This window comes from Ylistrum balloti, unplaced genomic scaffold (genome assembly GCF_031769215.1).
Source record: "Ylistrum balloti isolate Yb309-2 unplaced genomic scaffold, AGI_CSIRO_Ybal_v1 Utg369652, whole genome shotgun sequence".
In the NCBI taxonomy this organism is placed as follows: Eukaryota; Metazoa; Mollusca; class Bivalvia; order Pectinida; family Pectinidae; genus Ylistrum; species Ylistrum balloti.
The window spans coordinates 1,089,327-1,110,992 of NW_026781907.1; the positions used below are offsets into that span (position 1 = coordinate 1,089,327).

The window sequence follows — 21,666 nt, forward strand, 5'->3', positions numbered from 1 at the left end:
TAAACAGAAGAAGAAAGACTTTAACAAACGTTTGTTTCCATGCCTAATTAATAAGATCTGTTCTGTTTTTGGACTTGTAAGGTAGTGATTTAATTCAGTTATATGTTTTACTGAGAAAAAGCCGGTTAAGAGAAAGATTATGCTGCATCTTTCAGGCTCTGTTTGATATCCCTGTAGGTTTAGGGAAAGAGTACACTGTGTGTTTCAGACTGTACGTAATGGCCCTGCAGGTTTAAGGAAATGATATGCCTGGTGTTTCAGACTGTGTTTGATATCCCTGCAGGTTTAGGGAAAAAACATGCCTGGTGTTTCAAATTGTAATATCCTTGCATGCTTTGTGAAAGAATATGAATGCTGTACCTTACTCAAGAGTCATAAGGCTGAATTTAATATCATATATAAGTAACATAACAGCATAAGCACTATAACACTTTTCTTTTGACAATCAAATTCCCTACAATATCACAGTACATGTAACATACATATAACAATAGATTATATTCATAATCGTGAAATCACAGCTGTTGATATAAATAAACATTCTGAAACCATGATTAAACATAAAACAAAGTGATAGGACATATGCTGATGTAGTGTGTTTTAAAAGTAGAAAATAGAGTCAGGAATAAAAATTACAAACCAGCATTGTTTTCGTAAAATTGGTTATAAACGATTTGCATTGGCTCAATTGACAACTGAAGATGGCATGTAAAGGGAGACAACTCACATGGTAAGGGATGTGCAGATAGCACAAGATTGGACCTGGGTATCACAGGTGTGGAGTAGCCGATCAAAATGATCCACAGTTTACCTAAGATCATTTGGTAGGACCTTCCACAACTGGGCAGCCATAAAAAGAATAATCTTCTCCAATATTTGGAGGTGTTTGCTCTCTGAATCTTCATTTGGTTATCTTTCCTAAGATTATAAAAAGACTTCTTTCCTTTTATCAAGATTTTGTAAAATAGATGGTGAAGGACAACTTAAAATTTTAAAACCCCAGAGGCCATACATTTAGTGTAGGTTGTAAATAATATCACTGAAGGTTGGGGGAAAGTATAAGCCAGACTATTGTCTAGTAGTTCTGCAGGTTTGGGGAAAGAAATTGTAACAAATGATGTTGAATATTATAATCCTCTTTTTATCATTTTGTCTTTTGTCGACCATTTCTATTTTGGAACATGCTAAATTGGACCGACACACAAATGTATTTTACATTGTCCATAGGTGCCACAAAAGAAATAAGTCATGTTTGCCATGAAATCTCAAGATGTAAATGCTATGGAAGAACTATCTGACATTGTCTTAAAATGCTTTTGCTGTGAAAGGATTTAAAAGAATATGGAATGACCTGAAAACTGGTGTTTTATGAAAGCATTTAAAAATTATTTAAGTTTGATCAATGCCTGTAAAAGTATGCTTTGAAGAATGCATTTGAATCTTTACGTTATTGAATATATAACCCTGTTGTTGTGATTTCAGGAAGCTGATAAACTGAGCGATGAGGATCTGTATAAATTCCTGGCAGATTTAAAAAGACCGTCCAGCATACTGAAGCGAGTGAAATGTATTCCAGGTAAACCCTGTTCTCTATCTAGCCAAACAAAACATATCATGCCAAATTAAAAAAAAAAACATCCTGTGTGCTAAATTGAATGGAGTTTATTCCAGGTAAACCCTCCCTCTGTCTGGCCAGTCATTGTGTTAAAATATGTTTCTCAGATTCTGTCTCAAACCATGTGATGTTTCAATGGGAATCATTCTGTGTCCTCACAATTTATATAACCACTTCAGATTTTGCATAGATTTCATTAGCACAAGGCAGGGTTCTTGATCTGCCATATTTGGGGCCAATATTCGGCCCCGTTCCCAATGCAAAATAGTATTTTTTTTCCCAATTTAGACCCCAAGTTTTCCCAATTCTAAGGAAAACACCACTATTTTTCCCAATTCTAAGGGCCCCGGGCCCCGGGCCCCAGTCCCAAAATGGGGTGTGAGAGCCCTGCAACATGATTATGTTGTTCAGTGTGTAGTTATATTGAGAAGAATGTAGTATACTATGAGGACACTGTTTTCTGTGGTAAAGCCTGTTGATTATAGATGTTGAAATTATTTAGTGTTCAGTTATTTGTCAAACTATGCAGTAGAGAATGACTGAAATACATGGTGTTATATTTCTTTCTAAAAGGATCATACGAATATTTGTGTCTTACAGTAATGACTTAGATACAGGAATTGACAGGAAAATACATGTTTTATGTTTAAATGCGGTCTTCAGGCATCTGTATTTGAACACTCTGGTATTTCTTCATCTGCTCCTTCTAGTTATTGCCATGTGACATCACAGACATAGCTCAACATGTATTTAAAATACTTTTTTTTTATACATGTACATGTAAATGGTTCATGAGTACATGTACCCAGCTATTAAAAGGTAACTTTCAGTTGATTCAATGTCATTTGTTGATACCTTCACAACAGTTTAGGTTTGTATTCATAATCCTCAGTGCATAGGATGTGATGAGCCATTCGCTGTTAAACATTTTTAATTGGTCTGCATTGACCTTCTGTCTGCTCAAGCAATCTTTCATCATAACGTTACAAGCCTAAAGACCCTTTATGAAACTGTTTAGATTTATAAAATTGTAGGTTACATGAAAGATGTTAGCCAGTGTTATAGAATATGACTTACCATTTTAATCTCTTTGTGATGATATAACCATTTAAGATTTTTAGCTTTTGTCTTTAACCTTTTATTTTGTTTGATGTTATTTCCTTTTGGATCGCTGTGTCTTTCACCAGTTGACGGCCCTAAAGACCTTTTATGTGTTGATGGGCCGTTAAGCTTATACTCATGATTAGATCAGGTTCTAATTATCTTTGTTTGCAAATTAAATTTGAAATCAGTGATAAAGGTTCTATTTTCTAGAACCAAATGTTGATGACAATTATTGCCTGAAATCTAAGCATTGTTGTCTTACACACTTCATTAAGTAATATGCCAAATACTTGTTTATTTGTAAGGCTTTATTTTGACACTTTGAAAGGTTCACTAAAGCTAGACATCTCAATGTGCCCTGCTGAACCTCGCTACACTCTGACACCTGAACTGTGGAAAGTTGAGCCCTACCCTGATGAAAAGAACAGACCAACCAAAGAAATCCTAGAATTTCCTTCTCGGGAAGTTTACAACCCCTACTCCACCTACAGGTAACAGACCAACCAATGAAATCCTAGAATTTTCTACTCAGGAAGTTTATAAGTCTCTACTGCACCTATAGGCAACAGAAAAAAACCATAGCAGTTCTTGAGTTCCCTTCTTGGTAGGTTTACAACCCCTATTGATGCTACAGGTAACAAACCAGCCATAATATGCTTAAGTTGGAGTCTGATGAGCTCACAGTCTGTCTGATGCAGATGCCTTCAAAGTAGATTGCACAACTGGATGAATATGTTATGTACCCATGCATAGTTATACAACACAAAGAGGGGTTTAATTCGCTAATTTATCTGTAACATAAAAATGATGTAAAAAGAGACCAAACTGTTCACACTAATCATTAATGCAGATCTTTTATGTAGAATATTAAGCTCTAGAACTGAAGATTAGAATTAGTGTAAAACGGTTGTTATTTGGTGTTTACATGAAAGTTATATGCATTGTACATGTATATGCATTCTAACCAGGAATCATTTAACTGTACAGCCATTTTACTGGCACACAGAGAGAACATGTCTGTTACATGTAAATTTCACAATATCAATCCCAGCCTATTTTCTAGTTACATAGTATATAATCAAAATAGGCCAGACTTAATCAAAGCATTAATTTCGCTTTTTCATTTCTCTTCCAGAAATCTGTTGTATATCTACCCCAAGAGCTTGAATTTTGCCAATAGGCAGGGTTCAGCAAGAAACTTAGCAGTGAAAGTTCAGTTCATGAATGGAGAAGAGGAGACATGTGCCCTTCCGGTCAGTATAAAATCCAAAGAATATTTTACTTACTTTCTAAATGTCAGTTTATAATTTAAGAAATTCTTGACAATTATTCTTTAATGTCATCATATAATCCACAGAATATTTGACTGTTTGAAATGTCATAACATAATTCACAAAATTCTAGACAGTTTTTTAAATGTCAGTATATAATACATTGACATTTTGACACGTTTACCTTTCAATGTTTGCTACGTTATCCACAGAATTTTGGACTGGTATCAATAAAACTACTTACTTAAGATACCTTTTGGGGAGACTTACCTATGACCCTAAGATAGTTTCAGAAAATCATCTGTAATTCTCTGTTTGCAGGAATATGAAAAAAGTGTTAAGGCTCAAGTTTATATAATTGTTGTTTAAGGTGATATTTGGGAAGTCGAACTGCCCAGAACTGTCCAAAGAGGCATACACTTCTGTGACCTACCACAACAAGTAGGTATTATGACAAGTTGTATTGAAAAATATGTAGATCGGCTCTAGTAGCCAAATGAAATACCAAAAGTATTTGTAAAATTGTATGGAATTATCAAACTTTCATCAAAGAGATAGAGTGATATTATATAAAGGATGTTACAAAGGTCTTATAGTGATGTCTTCAGTTAAAGGTCATTTGGTGAAATTTGACATCTCGTTTTATATGCCTATAGACAACAGGTCTTGATATCATTATTGTATACCCTGTGCTGTTTGTCCTTCTGTGTGTTAACTTTCCCATTTTAAGCTCTCTTACTTCTGTATATAAACTAATCAATGAAATGAAGTTGTGTTTTCCTACACAGCTGTTTGATTCAACAATTTTTAGTTCATCGGGTCTGAAGGACTGGTGACCTTCTCCCGTGATGTTGCATCTGTCATCCAGCCCTTAGAGTGGGAGGGGTGGGTTCAGCTGTGGAGGGGTGGGCCCAACTAGGGAAATATAAGTTCTTAGAAAGCCTTTTCCCATACCAGGATATTGTCCATGTTTGGTGATTACTGAATCTGACTTAAAATTTTAGGAAGTGTGATTGCCTGGTTGTGGTTGTTTTTTCAGTCTTTTTATCTTATCCAAATTTCTCCTTCCTCTGTTTTCAACTTATTACTTTGAAACTTGCTGGCATGAAAACCATAGCATGAGATTATGTTCTCATAAATTGCCCTTTGTTTTTTTTAATATTTTAATCTTGTCCAGATTTATCTCAGTTTTCCACACATCATTTTTAAAACTTGGTAGGCTTAAATTTATAACTAGAACATACAGCTCTCCTTCACTCTTCTCACCATTTCAGTACTTAAAATTATGTGAGATTTGAATATTTATTTGTCCAAACCCTACCTTATCTGTTTGTTATGAGTAGGGAACTTTTTCAGGCTATGGTTTAAAAATTATTTCAAATGTACAGGTCCCCGGACTTTTATGAAGAGATCAAAGTTAAACTTCCTGCCAAACTGACCGATGGACATCACCTGTTGTTTACATTTTATCACCTGAGCTGTCAGAACAAAAAAAATGAACCTGTACCAGTGGAAGTGGCTGTAGGATACACAGTAAGTACAGTGATATGACATCACAGTAAAGAGACATCACAGTAAAGAGACCTCACAGTTATTTCTAACAAGAGGTGGATGTTTGCTATGAGCATTTGTGACATCAGTCATATGACTTAACTTACTTAACATACTCACGGAAATGAGAATGCACAATATGTAGTTCACATTTATTTTTTTTTAAATAGTTGTATCTTATTTGGATTTTTTTCATTTTTTTTTTCGTAATTAATTTGTATCAATTTACATTATCTTCACGAATTTCTGAAATTTTGAGTTTTGCATATCATTAGCATTTCACCAAAGGTTATATCACTACACCCAGCTGATGACATAAACAACACGCTGAGTGAGTTAGTTCAGCTTCTGAATAGCTTTGTTACTGTGGTGGAAACAGGTCACTCAAACTCGTGGTTGTTACATAGAGTATATTCTTTTCTTTGTAACTTTATAAAAAATATTTTAACTTGAGTGAAGGAAATATCATATACTACATTTGCTGTTTAACCTCTATTTCATAAATAACTGAAACAATTACTGAAAAACTGATGAATGTGGTACATGGTTTTAGGAGATATTTTTGTGATGCAATATGTTTGTTGCTTGTAGTGGCTGCCGCTGTGCAGAGATGGCAGGCTGATGGTGGGGGAGTTCAACCTTCCGGTGTCTGTGGATAAGCTGCCTCCTAGTTACTCCATCCTCTTTCCAGATGTAAGTATTTGATAAAAATCTTTATTGGATGTTTTGCATTTGACAGCAGTATTTTTTGGATACCCCTACATCAAAGTGGGAGATTAGACTAGGTTCTGTGTATGTAAATCTGCCTTTTTGTCAGACATAAAGGACCAGTGAATTTGTGCCATTTTTTCAAAATCTTTTATTTTTACAGACTGCTCTCACAGGGATGAAGTGGGTAGACAACCACAAAGGATTTTTCCAGGTGGCCATACAGTCCACATCATCTGTCCATACACAGGTCAGTGTATCACATTATCAGGGACTGAAAGGCACACACACTATAGGCTATGCTCCCAAATCTGTAGTAGTCTGGCTGTCTAGTGTAATATCTAGACCTCAAATAGAAATTAATGATCTTCCAGGTAGCTGTTTGTGATTAGGTGTATCAATAAATAGAATATCTGATGAGAATTGTTCAAGATGTTTTGAACTGTAACAATAATTTTAATTAAAATATACAATAATTAGTACAATTAATCATATTTTTTGTGAAAATGATAAAAAAGAATTGACATAATTCACATGTAAACAGTGAATTTACCAATTTAATATTTTTACACATGTAAGACTAGTGTTATATGCCCTGGAGTATTCTTCATTGGCTGTGACAGTCAGAAATGGATTGTCGTCTCATAATATGGACATTGGTATTATGTAATGAATTATAACCTGTCAAAATGTAAATTTTTCCAGTTATGTGATAAAAAGTGTCTTTCAAATTCTTTTCATTTCCTATGAGAATTGATGAAAATCATCTCAGGTTTTAATTTTTGCCGTCCAAGGCCTGCAAACTACTTGCAAAGACTTGTTTCTAAAAATCTCATAGGAAACAAAAACTCATTTGAAATCCTATATATGACAAAATGAATTTCTATACATTGCGATGTTTGTATCATATACAGCTTATATCAATAAAAGGATAGATAATTTGTACACTTAAGCTTAATTTGAAGTATGTTTTGATCTTTAGGATGACAGATTGGAGAAATTTCTGGGCCTCTGTCGTCTAGCACAGGATCAAAAACTTCCACCTCGTAAGAATGAGTCTCAGTTTGAGATGGAACTAAAGTACAGCCTGGGAGAGTTACATTTAGCTAAGGGAGAAAATCTAGTCCAATTTCTACACTTGATCCTGGACAAACTCATCCAGCTTATGGTGCGACCTCCGGTTATGTCTGGACAAACCAGTAAGTCATCCTAGTATTTTCTCTGGTTTTCTTATTATTCACAAATAAGCAATTATCTATTTAGAAAGATCTCCCAGTTCTGAAACAGTATAGATGATATGGTAGACATAGATAGGGGAGTCAGATGGCACAGTGGTAATGCACTAGCCTTTCAGGGGTTCAATTCTCGGAACAGACTTGAAAAGGTAATTGGGTTTCCCAGGATATTCCAGTTTCTTCCCACACTAAGATCCTGCACACATATACATCCAGGCCAACAAGAGTGATTAGTAAAAGTAGAAATAAATTGTGAAGCAATTGTTGTAAAATAAATATAGTTGATATAGACATAGATTGTCCCCACTGATAAGCATGATGTTTTCTGTTTTAATATTTTTGTGTTACAATGCTTTCGGTGTGTTGATTGTGTGGTGTAACTATATGTAATATCCCTGTTAAAAGCCCAGAACTGGGATTTATCATAGTATTATCTTGTGAAAACAGATAACTAAGTCTGTATTGTTAGTCTGAGACTCTAATCTAACTTTCCTCTGTAGTGACTATCGGACAAACTGTGTTTGAGACCCTTGTGCAGATTGTAAAGAAAGTACATGAACTATTGGAGGAAAAGAATGATCACAATGGTCGCAACTCCTTACTGGCTTCCTATATACACTATTGTTCATCACTTCCACATCCTGGCATGGTTCATCAAAGTAAGTCGACCTGATTTACCTTTCTATAAGTTTAGGGACTTGGAGAACTACATTGTAATGAGTCTATTATTAAAGAACTACATTGTAAGAGGTCAGTAATCAGAGGACAACATTTCAGTGGATTAGAGCACTATATTTAATTGAGTCAGAGACTAGAGGACTATATATTTCACTGAATTTGAGATTAAAAGACTGTATTGTAATGAGTTTAATTAAACCGATGTATATGTATTACCGTACGGCTTGTTTTACAATGTTTACACTTAATATTTTACTATTTTTCAGCTACATTGCCGAACTTGAATTCGTCATCTGGTTACAATACGCTGGGGCGACCCTCATCACTACCAGTATCTAAGCAGCCCTACCAGAGGAGCAACAGTAACCCAGACTTAGCTGGTAGTACTCCTACCAGCCCTGATAATGAGGTTCAAGGTATTGTTGGTATGTATTCTATTGTAATATTTGTTTTGTTTTTTTTTTTTGAAAAGAAATGAAAAATTTGGAAAAACTGCATTGCATTCAGTACCTTTCACAGATACACAAAAATTTTGAAATGGCTCAAAAATTTTGAAGTTTGACCATCAGTCTTTAAGTTAACATCAGTTTGACATATTACCTGCTACTTTGATTAAAAGGAAATGTAGGCATGTTTTTCTACATGTGTAGAAATATGACCTAAAATTTTGGCACATTTATAGATTCATTATTTGGTGTTTCGGTCTAAATTATTGGCAATGTTCATTGGCATTATTGGAGGTTGAACCACAAAAACATTGATATTGTTTGTGATGCTTTGTTTGTAAAGTACTTATCAGCCTCTTGCTGTCTTACAGCTGAAGTCCTTTTCAGGATGATAGAGAGAAAAAAATACCCAGTGGTGACTATTGATGTTTTCAAGCTGAGCTAAAATCAGAGATCCTTTGAATGACATATAGAGAACCTCAAATGAAAAAATAGTTCCAAATTCATATGTCTGCATTGCCTTTTTTATTTCTTGATTTATGCTTCTAGAAAAGTATTTTGATCATCAGATAATTATGAAATTTTCAGTAAGTGACCACTTAATTAATATTTGTGATCTGATTACAGGGGGTACTGGACGTTACCTGGACCGGACTGGTAGTATGAGAGGGGAAGATATGCTTTCTCAACTTTTCCCCAAGATGAGGGGAAAGAAGGTGAATAATAACTACAAATATTCATAAGGTTTTTTTTTTTTTATCATGAAAATGGAAACATTTAAATTCATTTGTGTTATGCCTTGGTTTATATTATTGATGTCTTGAACTCTGACCTCTACACACTTAAGGATCTCTGGGCTGTATCATCGAAAGAAAAGAGTGATTCTAATCATCTTCAAGAAATGACAACATGGACAATTAGATGCTTTTAAACATCTTTTCTGTTGTGGGTTCAGAAAGATATACACAGGTCAGTAAAATATGTTGTGTATTTTTGTAGACGGTGCATGAAGAGCTGACGTTACAGTGGCTGGTACTTAGTGGTCCTACACGTGAAGTTGCTCTTGCTCATTCTTGGTTCTTCTTTGAACTCATTGTAAGTACCACATAAACACACTAACCAATTGCTTCCTTCTAAATTTTGTTGATTTTCCTATAGAGGGATAGGCTACCAAGTTGACCTTCAAGGTAAAGATACTATTGAGTGTCATGCCAAATGATACAATTAAGACCAATAGAAGCAGGGAGGGAGGAGGGGCGTATTGTTTTTTTCTGTCTGTTTTCGGATTATTTCAATATTGATCGAAATCTGTCAGCATTTGTCAGAATTAAGATATTAAGAAAAATAGATGATAACTCTTTTTTGTATCAGATAACTAAAATTTTTACTGTCAAACTTAAACCAGATTTTGTATTGCTTTTTATTAGTGAGATCTCAATTGATCTGTCAAAATTTACCGGAATTACGGAACTTCATTTATGAAATTAATAGTAAGAATTGAGGTGAAAACAAGTTCACCAATTTGTGTGTTGGACAGAATTAGATACCTTAATTGTATCATGCTTTTGTTAACAATCTACATCTTATACCCTTTCAGAAAATACTTTCTTATTTTATTTCGAATAACCTTTCACTGGATTACACCAGATTTGGTCTCCAGTTTTGGTTTACCTACGTCTCTGATTTAATGCAAAACTGCCTGTCAGGTACGTCTTGGCCCTCATGTTGGGGGTGTAGTGTTTTGTAAATATATCTTAATGTCTTTTTATTTAGATAAAAAGTATAGCTGAACACCTGGCTAAAACGGATCGACTTAGTGCCCCTCGTCAGATGAGATTTCCAGACCACTTTATAGAAGACATCAACACTTTGGTTGGAACCTTCATTCGTGACATCCTTGACAGATACATCAAGGTATATATTTCTGAGATAGCTTTCGTTGTAAAGTGTCTAATCTAGCCCCTGTCCAATCAGATCTCTTGTCTCATTAAGAAATGTAGTTCTATTCTAAGATAGCTTTCTGTATAACCTGTCTAATCTAACCCCTGTTCAATCAGATCTCTTGTCTCATTAAGAACTCTAGTTCTAAGATAGTCCAATCAGATCTCTGTCTCATTAAGATAATTATGTAGTTCTAAGATAGCTCTCACTATAAACTTTCCAAACAAGTCTCTGTCCAATCCAGATCTCAGTCTCATTAAGGTCTGTAGTACTACTGTCTACAAGATTGCATGTGGTAGACACTGCTGGTGGACGGTTAGTCCAATTGATCTACCATAACCTGTAAACTCAAGTTTTGATTCATTTGAATAGTGGTGCAGTTTAGAATAAACATGTTCTTGAATTAAAAACTTTATTGTACTGTAGAGCTAGTGTTTCTCTGCCTCTAGATTTTGTTTTGTTTTGTTTTTTTTTGTCACTTTAGGTTTACCACAGTTGTCTCCTAGGCTTCAAAATTTAGACCCTTATTATCAGCTGTATGTTGCAATTAAGTTCATTGTTTTGGCCCTACTGAACTCTAAACTTATTTGTAATAAATGGTGCTGTCTACTTATGTCTCTTTTTTTTGATAATCTTCTAAGATTGCTGTCAGTATAACCTGTCTGATTTAGCCCTTATCCAACCCAGATCTCTGTCTCATGATGAATCACTTCACACAAGTTTTTTCTGCATCTGTGCGAAACTATATGTTGATAAAAAAAGTTTAAGGATGCTAATACTTTATATAGAGGTTCTCAAGGGATAAAAAATTAATGTTGTATAGTAAGACTATTTTCATTATTTTAGTTCACATGCCACAAAATATCCTCTATCTGTTCATCAACTTTTAACATCCTTAGAAAACTATAAATTACTGGATACTGATATTTGACAAAACTTTTCCTGGGTTGGAGAACTATATTTTCCTCAGTTAAATGACCTTAACCTAATTTTGAAGTCACAGGGTCAAATAATTTATTATGCCAGTAGATGCAAAGGGTTGAATGCAATGAAGTTTTATCACATGAACAGCCTTGACCTATTTTCAAAGTCACAGAGGTCAAATAGGTGAATTGTGCGTTGTCCGTCCTTTCGTTCATTTGTCACCAAATGATTTGTTAAGGCCATGGCCATCATTTCTGTGCCTCTTGTTTCTAAAATTGTTTTGACATGATTGGGACTTGCTTTTCTTTTGGGCAAAATCTTCAAGTTAAAGTTTTTACATGGTTTACCACTCACTCACTCATGAATAGTAAAACAATTTCATTGGTATCATTCTTCTAAATGATTATAATTTCAGTGTTGTGGTTTGTGGAAGCTGTTGGGATGATATTTTGCTTTGCCAATTTTCATTACACTAATGTTTCATGCTTGTTTTTTTGTCAGGAGCCACCACTGATCAGAAGTCTCAACACCAGTCTAGCATTCTTCCTTCATGACCTTATATCCTACATGGATAGAGGATACGTGTTCCAGCTGATTCGCCAGTACTGCAAAACAGTAAGTGTATCAAGTAATTCTGAATAGTAATGATATTGTTAGGATGGTACAGGTTTTCTCCTTACTTGTACAAGAGAACTGTGATGTATGAATCTCTATATGTAAAAAGTTTCTGACAGGCTGCGTACATGTACACGAGTGTTGTGATGTAAAGATCTTATATTACAGGTTTCTGACAGGCTGCGTACATGTACACGAGTGTTGTGATGTAAAGATCTTATATTACAGGTTTCTGTCAGGCTGCGTACATGTACACGAGTGTTGTGATGTAAAGATCTTATATTACAGGTTTCTGTCAGGCTGCGTACATGTACACGAGTGTTGTGATGTAAAGATCTTATATTACAGGTTTCTGTCAGGCTGCGTACATGTACACGAGTGTTGTGATGTAAAGATCTTATATTACAGGTTTCTGTCAGGCTGCGTACATGTACACGAGTGTTGTGATGTAAAGATCTTATATTACAGGTTTCTGTCAGGCTGCGTACATGTACACGAGTGTTGTGATGTAAAGATCTTATATTACAGGTTTCTGTCAGGCTGCGTACATGTACACGAGTGTTGTGATGTAAAGATCTTATATTACAGGTTTCTGTCAGGCTGCGTACATGTACACGAGTGTTGTGATGTAAAGATCTTATATTACAGGTTTCTGTCAGGCTGCGTACATGTACACGAGTGTTGTAATGTAAAGATCTTATATTACAGGTTTCTGACAGGCTGCGTACATGTACACGAGTGTTGTGATGTAAAGATCTTATATTACAGGTTTCTGACAGGCTGCGTACATGTACACGAGTGTTGTGATGTAAAGATCTTATATTACAGGTTTCTGACAGGCTGCGTACATGTACACGAGTGTTGTGATGTAAAGATCTTATATTACAGGTTTCTGTCAGGCTGCGTACATGTACACGAGTGTTGTGATGTAAAGATCTTATATTACAGGTTTCTGTCAGGCTGCGTACATGTACATGAGTGTTGTAATGTAAAGATCTTATATTACAGGTTTCTGTCAGGCTGTATACATGTACATTAGTATGGTGATCTAAGATCTCACTGTTGTGTTACAGGTTTCTGACAGGCTGTATACATGTACATTAGTATGGTGATCTAAGATCTCACTGTTGTGTTACAGGTTTCTGACAGGCTGTATACATGTACATTAGTATGGTGATCTAAGATCTCACTGTTGTGTTACAGGTTTCTGACAGGCTGTATACATGTACATTTATATTGTGATCTAAAGATCTCACTGTTGTGTTACAGGTTTCTGACAGGCTGTATACATGTACATTAGTATGGTGATCTAAAGATCTCACTGTTGTGTTACAGGTTTCTGACAGGCTGTATACATGTACATTAGTATGGTGATCTAAGATCTCACTGTTGTGTTATAGGTTTCTGACAGGCTGTATACATGTACATTTATATTGTGATCTAAGATCTCACTGTTGTGTTACAGGTTTCTGACAGGCTGCGTACCTTGGCTGACAGTACAACTCTGATGTTGCTGAGACTTGATTTTATTCGTATTGTCTGTAGCCATGAGCATTTCTTTCCCTTGAACCTGCCATTTGCTACACCACTGACTCCCTCAGGCAACTCCTCAAGCCCTACCCCAAGCATCTCTAGCATCAGCTCTGCCACTTCGTACACCTCAACCAGTACTCTGACAGACAAGGGACGCTTTTATGAGCTCACTCTGGAGTTTAGACAACAGCATTTCCTAGTGGGCCTCATGTTGTCTGACCTAGCAGTGGCTTTAGAGACCTTGTAAGTTAACACAATTTGTATTGATAAGGAGCTGCTGGTACTCGCAGTTATCTTGTACTGATAATGATCTGCTGTCAGTCACAGTTAACTTGGATTGATAATGCACTATGTTCACAAGAATTACTGGACTTCAAAATCCGTAAAACAGATAATTTCATTTCCATCAAAGAACTTCAATTTTTACAGTCAGAACTGAACTAAATTGGTATTGCTTTACATAAGTGAAATCTCCAATGAATTTAATGTTGGTCAAAACATTTGTCGGGTCAAAATCTGTCACATTGTCAGGTCAAAATCTGTTAACATTTGTCAGGACAAGCTCTGTCAACATTTGCCATGTCAAAATCCTTCAACATTTTCCAGGTGAAAATCTGTCAACATTTTCCAGGTCAAAATCTGTCAACATTTGCCAGGTCAAACTCAGTCAACATTTGTCAGGACAAACTCTGTCAACATTTGCCATGTCAACATTTGACATCCTTCAACATTTTCCAGTCAACATTTGTCAGGACAAACTCTGTCAACATTTGTCAGGACAAACTCTGTCAACATTTATCGGGTCAAAATCTGTCAACATTTGCCAGGTCAAACTCAGTCAACATTTGTCAGGACAAACTCTGTCAACATTTATCGGGTCAAAATCTGTCAACATTTGCCAGGTCAAAATCTGTCAACATTTGTCAGGTCAAAATCTGTCAACATTTGCCAGAGCCTTGGGATGTTAATAGTAAAAATAAAAACAAGAAAATGGTAAAAACAAAAAGTCCGCCACTTTGTTTGATGAACATAGATATAGTCTTAAGTTGCCATCACTGTCCTTAATTTATTGTATCTTATACTCTATGCTATATTTAGCACATGCATTCCTATTTACCTTTCACTGGACGCCATATTTGTTCACTCACACCTTTGATATACTGCAAAATTACATTTTAATGAATTATCCTAGCCTAGGGTCCCTCTCGGGGGGCATAGTGTTTCTCAAACATTAATTTTGTCTTCACAACAATCCTGTCCTACATCATGATTTTGTCTTTGTCGTTGTCATGGTAACCCTTTCAGGTTTTGTGAATTCTTTTTGTCTCCATAGTAACCCTGCCATACATCAGCGTGCTATCAACATGGTGTGCAACATGTTGTATAATCATGACCTAGATGTACGCTACACAGACCCAGAAATGAAGGGCAGGTTAGCTGCTTTATACATGCCCCTCATTGGCATTGTCATAGACGCCCTCTCACAGCTTTATGACCCCAGGGTCGAAGGTCGATACAGAAACTCTGGAAACTTTGATGATGATGAAGGGGACAAGATCAGCCACCGAGTGGCTATGGCAATTGCTGGTGGAGAAGGTGTATTTGGAGGAAGAGTTTCTGAAACGCCACAATCCAGCAACAATAAGGTTTGTCTGTTGTTTAGCTTCATGTGTGTGTGATAATACACGTTAATGATCTTATAGATTAGTATTTATAAATTTCAACTTTGCCCTTTGTTTTTTTTTTTTTTTTTCTGACCAAAAATGAATCTGTTTATGAACAAGGGTGGTCAGCATTTAGTTTTGGTGCTCTTCATTTTAGCTGACCTTCATCCTATTTACTGGATGTTGTGTGGCCGTGAATTATCAAAATTTATAATTTTTGTACAGATGAGTGAGATATTATAATATCATCTCCTTCTTTTTTATCCCCAATTCAACACACTAGGTTTCTATTGATTACTTAATGCCTGTTGTTTCGTTCGATTAAATTTTCCATAAATTTTCGGTTCTGTATCAATTAAAGACCTCCAGAGTTTTAACTAGATGTGTATGATATATCAATGAATTTTTCACTAGAATTATATGTTTACATGTTTACCAAGTAATTTTGAAAAATTTTGATGTTTACTTATTAAACTAGTGTGTAATCTCCATAAGATTTCGATGTTTACTTGTAACAAATTTACATTCCATTAAATTTTAATGTTTACTTCTTAATATATATTTCGTGAAATTTGGATGTTTACTTTTTAACCAATTAAAATTCCATTAGATTTAAATGTTTACTTCTTAAACAATTAATTTTCATATGATTTAAATGTTTACTTCTTAACCTATGAATGTTTTCACCTAATCTGACCCTTCGGTTTAATATTTTTCAGACCAAGAAGTGTCCTCTCAGTGCAGAGTGCACACGTAACCTACTCATTTGTTTTATGTGGGTGCTAAAGAATGCGGACCAGACAGTTCTGAGACAGTGGTGGACTGATCTTAATATAGGTGTCCTTAGTCAGCTGCTGGAGGTTGTCTACTTTGCTATCTCCAACTTTGAGTACAAGGTTTGTTCCCTACATATTAAGTCAGTTGTAGATCAATGGTTAAGTTTTCTCGTATTTCATGTTTTTTTTTTTTCCTTTATTTTTATTTAAGAAGAAAAATAAGCTTGTTTTCCTGTCAATGTTAATGTTCCTTCCATTTTGCAATGTAAAAGAAAAAAAACTGATGAAATCACTGATGGCTAAAAATTAAGAGACAGTTTGTTAATATGACAGAATCAGTAATCAGATGAAAACTTGCTGTAGTGTTTTGTTATATCTTGTAGTAGTTGCTCTTTGTTAATTACATATACTGTTCAACTTTTGTTTGATCATAATTTTAGTAATGAACTATCAGTTTTATCATTTCAGGCATATACAAAATGTCTGAGCATGTTTGTTTCTAGCATGTTTTGTTGTCCATTTGTTAGATATGTATAGGTGTGTGTGTTTGTTTGTTGGTTTTATTTAATGTTTAATAATATTAAGCAGTAATTGATGTAGTTTTGTAGGTTTGATACATGATATGAACATATGTGTTGTGCCTGATGTTATTAAATTCTCACAATTTCCAGTATGCAATTTTCAATTTTCAATATCTGAACTTTTAGTAATATTTAATTATTTCCTAAGATTGTGCATGTTATTCATTAGTTATATAAACTGTTTTAATTGCATGATAAAATTGTTCGAGATAAATATTGCATGTATCATTCCGTTTGGTGTTTTCCTCCGCCTTCTGTCTCCCCATCTCCATGCTAATTTATTCCTGATCCTTCTCACTGACCTTGGAAGATAACGTATATTGATTTGAGATCTATTGAGTCTGTCCATCTATCTTTATTTCAACCATAACTTAGGTAGGTAGGTTTTTGTCTGTTCACCCTTATTCCTTCACCTTCTTGTCATTCCAGCTACTATAGTTCAAAGTAGATTTGGATGAAAATTAATAGATTTACTGAAAAAACCCAGGGGGTGGGGAGAGTTTGAAATATGGTTCTCACAATCAACCTAAAATCCGACTCTGACTGAAAATGTCTTTGTCTTTGCTTGATCGTCCACTGAAAATGATACTCAATGTCATCACTTTAACAGTCACTGAAAATGTCACTCTTTGTCATCACTTTAGCAGTCACTGAAAATGTCACTCTTCCTCATCACTCTAGCAGCCACGAAAGATTCACTCATTACCATCACTTAATCAGCCACTAAAAATGCCACTCAAGTAGCCACTGAAAATTGAACTCATTGTCATTGTTTGAGTGGCTACAACAAATGGCTCCTATTGTCCATAAAAATGCCACTCATTGTCATCACTTAAGCAACCACTGAAAATTATACTCATGGTCATTGCTTGAGTGGCCACTGTAAATGACACCCATCGTCATCATTTTAGCAGCCACTGAAAATTGAACTCATTGTCATTGATTGAGTGGCTACTGCAAATGGTTCTTATTGTAATCACTTTATTGGCCACTAAAATAACACTCATTGTCATCACTTCAATAGCAACAGAAAATGCCACTCATTGCATCACTTTAGCGGCCACTGAAAATAATACTCATTGTCAACTTTTTAGCAGCTACTAAAAATGGCTCTTATAGTAATCACTTTATTAGCCACTAAAAATGCCACTCATTGCATCACTTTAGCAACCACTGAAAGTTATACTCATTGTAATCACTTTATTGGCCACTGAAAGTAATACTCATGGTCATCGCTTGAGTGGCCACTGTAAATGCCACTCATTGTAATCACTTTTAATAGCCACTGACAATGACTGTCATTGTCATTGCTTGAGTGGTCACTGAAAATGTCATCAATCTAGTGGCCAGTAAAAATAACCCTCATTGTCATCATCCTAGAAGTCATTGAAAATGCCACTCATTGTTATGTTTGTCATCACTTCAAAGGCTAGTGAAAATGGCACTCAATGTCATCATTCAAGTGGCCACTTAAAATGGCACTCATTGTCATCATGTAGCAGCTACTGGAGTGGCACTCATTGTCATCATGTAGCAGCTACTGGAGTGGCACTCATTGTCATCATGTAGCAGCTACTGGAGTGGCACTCATTGTCATCATGTAGCAGCTACTGGAGTGGCACTCATTGTCATCATGTAGCAGCTACTAGAGTGGCACTCGTTGTAGTCACTCTAATTGGTCATTGAAAATGTCACTCATGGTTATTAACTATTTATTATAATAGAGTATTATGTGATAAGTCCATGTTCAATGTCACTGATATGGAAAATAGAAGTAAACAGAAAGTTTCATATTCTTTAAGCTGGACAGAGGTTTTAATACCAAAATTTCCAGGTTTTTGGACTTACCTTTTATAATACAGGGTTGTAACCTTTTCTGTCTGTGGTCAAAACATCTCACAGTAGCCAATAGTTTAAACCTTTTACAGGAAACTTTTGTGTTGATTCAATAGGCATTTATTGGAAGAATTCCAAGCCTTACTTATAAATGAATTAAGGCAAGAAATAGTTCGTTGTATCTTATAACAGTTAGGTTTTAAGCTAAACATGTTCCCATTATTGCCTAGAGTCTTATTTTTCATGGTTTGCATAGTAAAATCCAGGTCCAACCCCAGGGAGATCAGACTTCAAGTATCAAAATTTAAATTTTATGATATAGTTATCAAAATAAAACATGATAGTAACATGGAATTAACATTTTCTTAATGAAAATTATACCTTGCTATGTGTTTGATGTTGCAATTTTCTGAACCTATGATTTTGTCTTAGTCGGGTCTCGGATTCACTTAAGCTGGTTTATAACTGACTAGATCTGTTTTCATACTCTCCAAAACAACTGATAAAGTATAAAGATATTAATTCTATAACAATTGTGAAATAAGATGAAACATGTTTATACCTAACATTAGTCATTCGAAGAGTTCATCGTTTGTGATCCTTCAGTAAATATTTTTTATATGTTATGAGTTGATGAAGAGTATGACCTATTTTTACTGAATCTATCATGATTGCCAGTACCCAGTAATACCAACAGCCATTGTTCTACAGACAAAGCGAGTGAAGATTCACTCCATTAACACTGCTAAGGTAAGATTTGGCTGTCAAGAGCTTTACTATCAAGCCACTGTAGTACAGAAATGTTTTATACTGCCAGATCTGCAGTCAGAGGATTGGTGTGACTTGCAGTTGTGCTTTTCTATTTGCCTCATTTAGTTGCATTCTGGTTTTATATTCCAAATATCTGTGTCGGGAGTTGGTGGCTGTTCTTACCCTACAACATGGCTAGTGATTCCTGTACTGTTAGATTTTCTGAACTCAAAAGCTTGGAATAAAAATCATTTCACCTGTAAATACACCGCCACCCCCACCCCGGTAGTATTAGACTTGTATAAACTTTTGCTTTACTCACTGAATCTGGAAGTTTTATATTATCTCTTTTGTCAATATGACTTGAAAAGTGTATTTTTGTAGCCCACTGTCTAATTCTGTTCAATTAACCCTTTGTCCATCAGTCTCTGTATCTTGAGAAGTGCTGAATGGATCATCTTGAAATCGCAAATGTAAGTTCCCCTAGGTCCCTAGTTGTGCATAATTTATATTTGGGACATAAGAAAATGGCTTACAGGTAGCCAACTTGAATTGTGACAGTTATTGTTGGTAAAATTATTTTGTTAAAAGTGCTGGATGAATCATTCTCAAATTTCACATGTAGGTTCCCCTTCGTCCTTAATTTTGCATAAGTAGCTCACCTGATCTATATTCCAATTCACAGACGCCAAACAAGTTAAAAACATCAAACTTTTTTTTTAGTAAACAAAAAGTCAAGAATAATCGTACTTTGTTGGACTCCTGGGATAAAGCCAGACAAAATGGCCTTGACCCATGTTCTAAGGTAAAGGACAAGGGGTAAAAATGTTAATTAACTCAGACAGCTTCTTATGAACCAAAAGGTCTGCAATCTTGATGTTTGGCTGATAGATCCCTGAAATGAGGCCTAACAAAATTTGCGAAAAGAAATCACCTTGACCTTTATTAAGATTCAGAGGGGTCAAATTTGTTGAAATTTTCAAATTACTTCTTCTATTAAACCGGAGGTCTTACTATCATGATATATTCCTGATAGGTTCTTGACCTATATCCGAGATCACAGGATTCAAATTGATTAAAACCTATAAATAACTTCTTCTCTTCAATGCACAATTTGAATGCGGTAATATGAAATGTTTCCGTATTTTATCGAATCATTGAATACCAGGTGGTGAAGATGGATTTTGACATAAATATTTGTTATCACCCTTTCATGGAGTATAGGATATCAATCTCAAAGTTCATATGTATGTTCTCCCTTGTCCCTAATTTTGCTTTGTTTTGGGACTGAGCAAAAAAAAGCATTGCATACAGGTGGCAGTCTTCGGTTTTGCTGGTAATCCAGCTTAATATCACTATTTCTGGAGAACTACAGAATGGAATATTTGCAAATTTCAGATCAAGGTTCCCTCTGGTCCCTAGTTGGACACTATCTCATATTGAGACTATTCCAATAAGAATATTACTGACAAACAGCCATCTTTAATTTTGACAGATGTCGTTTATTATCATATGTACATTTTTCTTTGTTCCTGATTTTCTGTATTCAATATTCCGAACAAAAAAGATGATAGATGAGAAAAGTAGGAAAAAGATCAAACAAATGAAGAACAAATAAAAAGATCTATGGTGATGTGTGCCAAGATAACTTAGAAATGATAGGAGTCAACATAAACGAGATATACTCGGAGTATGTTAACTTGTGAACTAAATATGGGAGCATGATCTAGCTGTAGGGCTAACATTCAGAGATATGATTCAAGTCTAACACAGTAACAACACGCTGATTTGTGCATGTTGATGCACCATGTCATTAATCATTTTGAATGTTATCATTTCTTCATTTGAGAACATTTTTCTTACTGAAAATAAAATAGTTGAAACATGAACGCCAGAAAAATGCAAGAAACTTGACACTAAGCAGCTTTACAACCTGTTACTTCATTATATCCTGTCAGTATCAAGATATGTATACAGAGTTTAATCCGGTTACTATTATACGGTACATATATTTTCTTTTCTGTACATATGCAGTATTTTTAGTGTATGGTGACAAAGTATTTATACAGATGATGACATGAAGTGTGATAATGAATATTTACACATATTATAATTATAAAACATTAACATAGATATTGGTATGAAGTGTGATAATGCAGATTATACAGAGTACCTTCGATAAAACATATTCTGGTTGCGTATTCTTTCTCTTTCTGTCCAACCATATAAATCCAAAATTTTTTTTTAATATGGCATGACAAATTGTCAACACAATACAATGTACAGGTCTATAGATACATATAAGTTATATACAACAATACAATGTACAGGTCTGTATATACAACAATACAATGTACAGGTCTGTATATACAACAATACAATGTACAGGTCCATATATATATACAACAATACAATGTACAGGTCTATATATACAACAA

The 21,666-nt window shown here is 35.0% G+C and overlaps 1 protein-coding gene across 1 annotated transcript in view; it reads left to right on the top strand.

Moving 5' to 3' along the window:
• The window catches only part of LOC132557100 (dedicator of cytokinesis protein 7-like), a 52,969-nt gene that overhangs the window by 8,813 nt on the left and 22,490 nt on the right, over positions 1 to 21,666 (top strand). Inside the window, exons 13-29 of the mRNA XM_060221592.1 lie at positions 1,483 to 1,576; positions 3,048 to 3,210; positions 3,855 to 3,972; positions 4,361 to 4,431; positions 5,379 to 5,523; positions 6,133 to 6,234; positions 6,413 to 6,499; positions 7,232 to 7,448; positions 7,985 to 8,143; positions 8,429 to 8,587; positions 9,236 to 9,324; positions 9,608 to 9,703; positions 10,382 to 10,522; positions 11,975 to 12,088; positions 13,554 to 13,864; positions 14,955 to 15,267; positions 16,005 to 16,181. Of these exons, the coding sequence (XP_060077575.1) occupies positions 1,483 to 1,576; positions 3,048 to 3,210; positions 3,855 to 3,972; positions 4,361 to 4,431; positions 5,379 to 5,523; positions 6,133 to 6,234; positions 6,413 to 6,499; positions 7,232 to 7,448; positions 7,985 to 8,143; positions 8,429 to 8,587; positions 9,236 to 9,324; positions 9,608 to 9,703; positions 10,382 to 10,522; positions 11,975 to 12,088; positions 13,554 to 13,864; positions 14,955 to 15,267; positions 16,005 to 16,181 (2,556 nt within the window). The remainder of the gene's footprint in view (positions 1 to 1,482; positions 1,577 to 3,047; positions 3,211 to 3,854; positions 3,973 to 4,360; positions 4,432 to 5,378; positions 5,524 to 6,132; positions 6,235 to 6,412; positions 6,500 to 7,231; positions 7,449 to 7,984; positions 8,144 to 8,428; positions 8,588 to 9,235; positions 9,325 to 9,607; positions 9,704 to 10,381; positions 10,523 to 11,974; positions 12,089 to 13,553; positions 13,865 to 14,954; positions 15,268 to 16,004; positions 16,182 to 21,666) is intronic.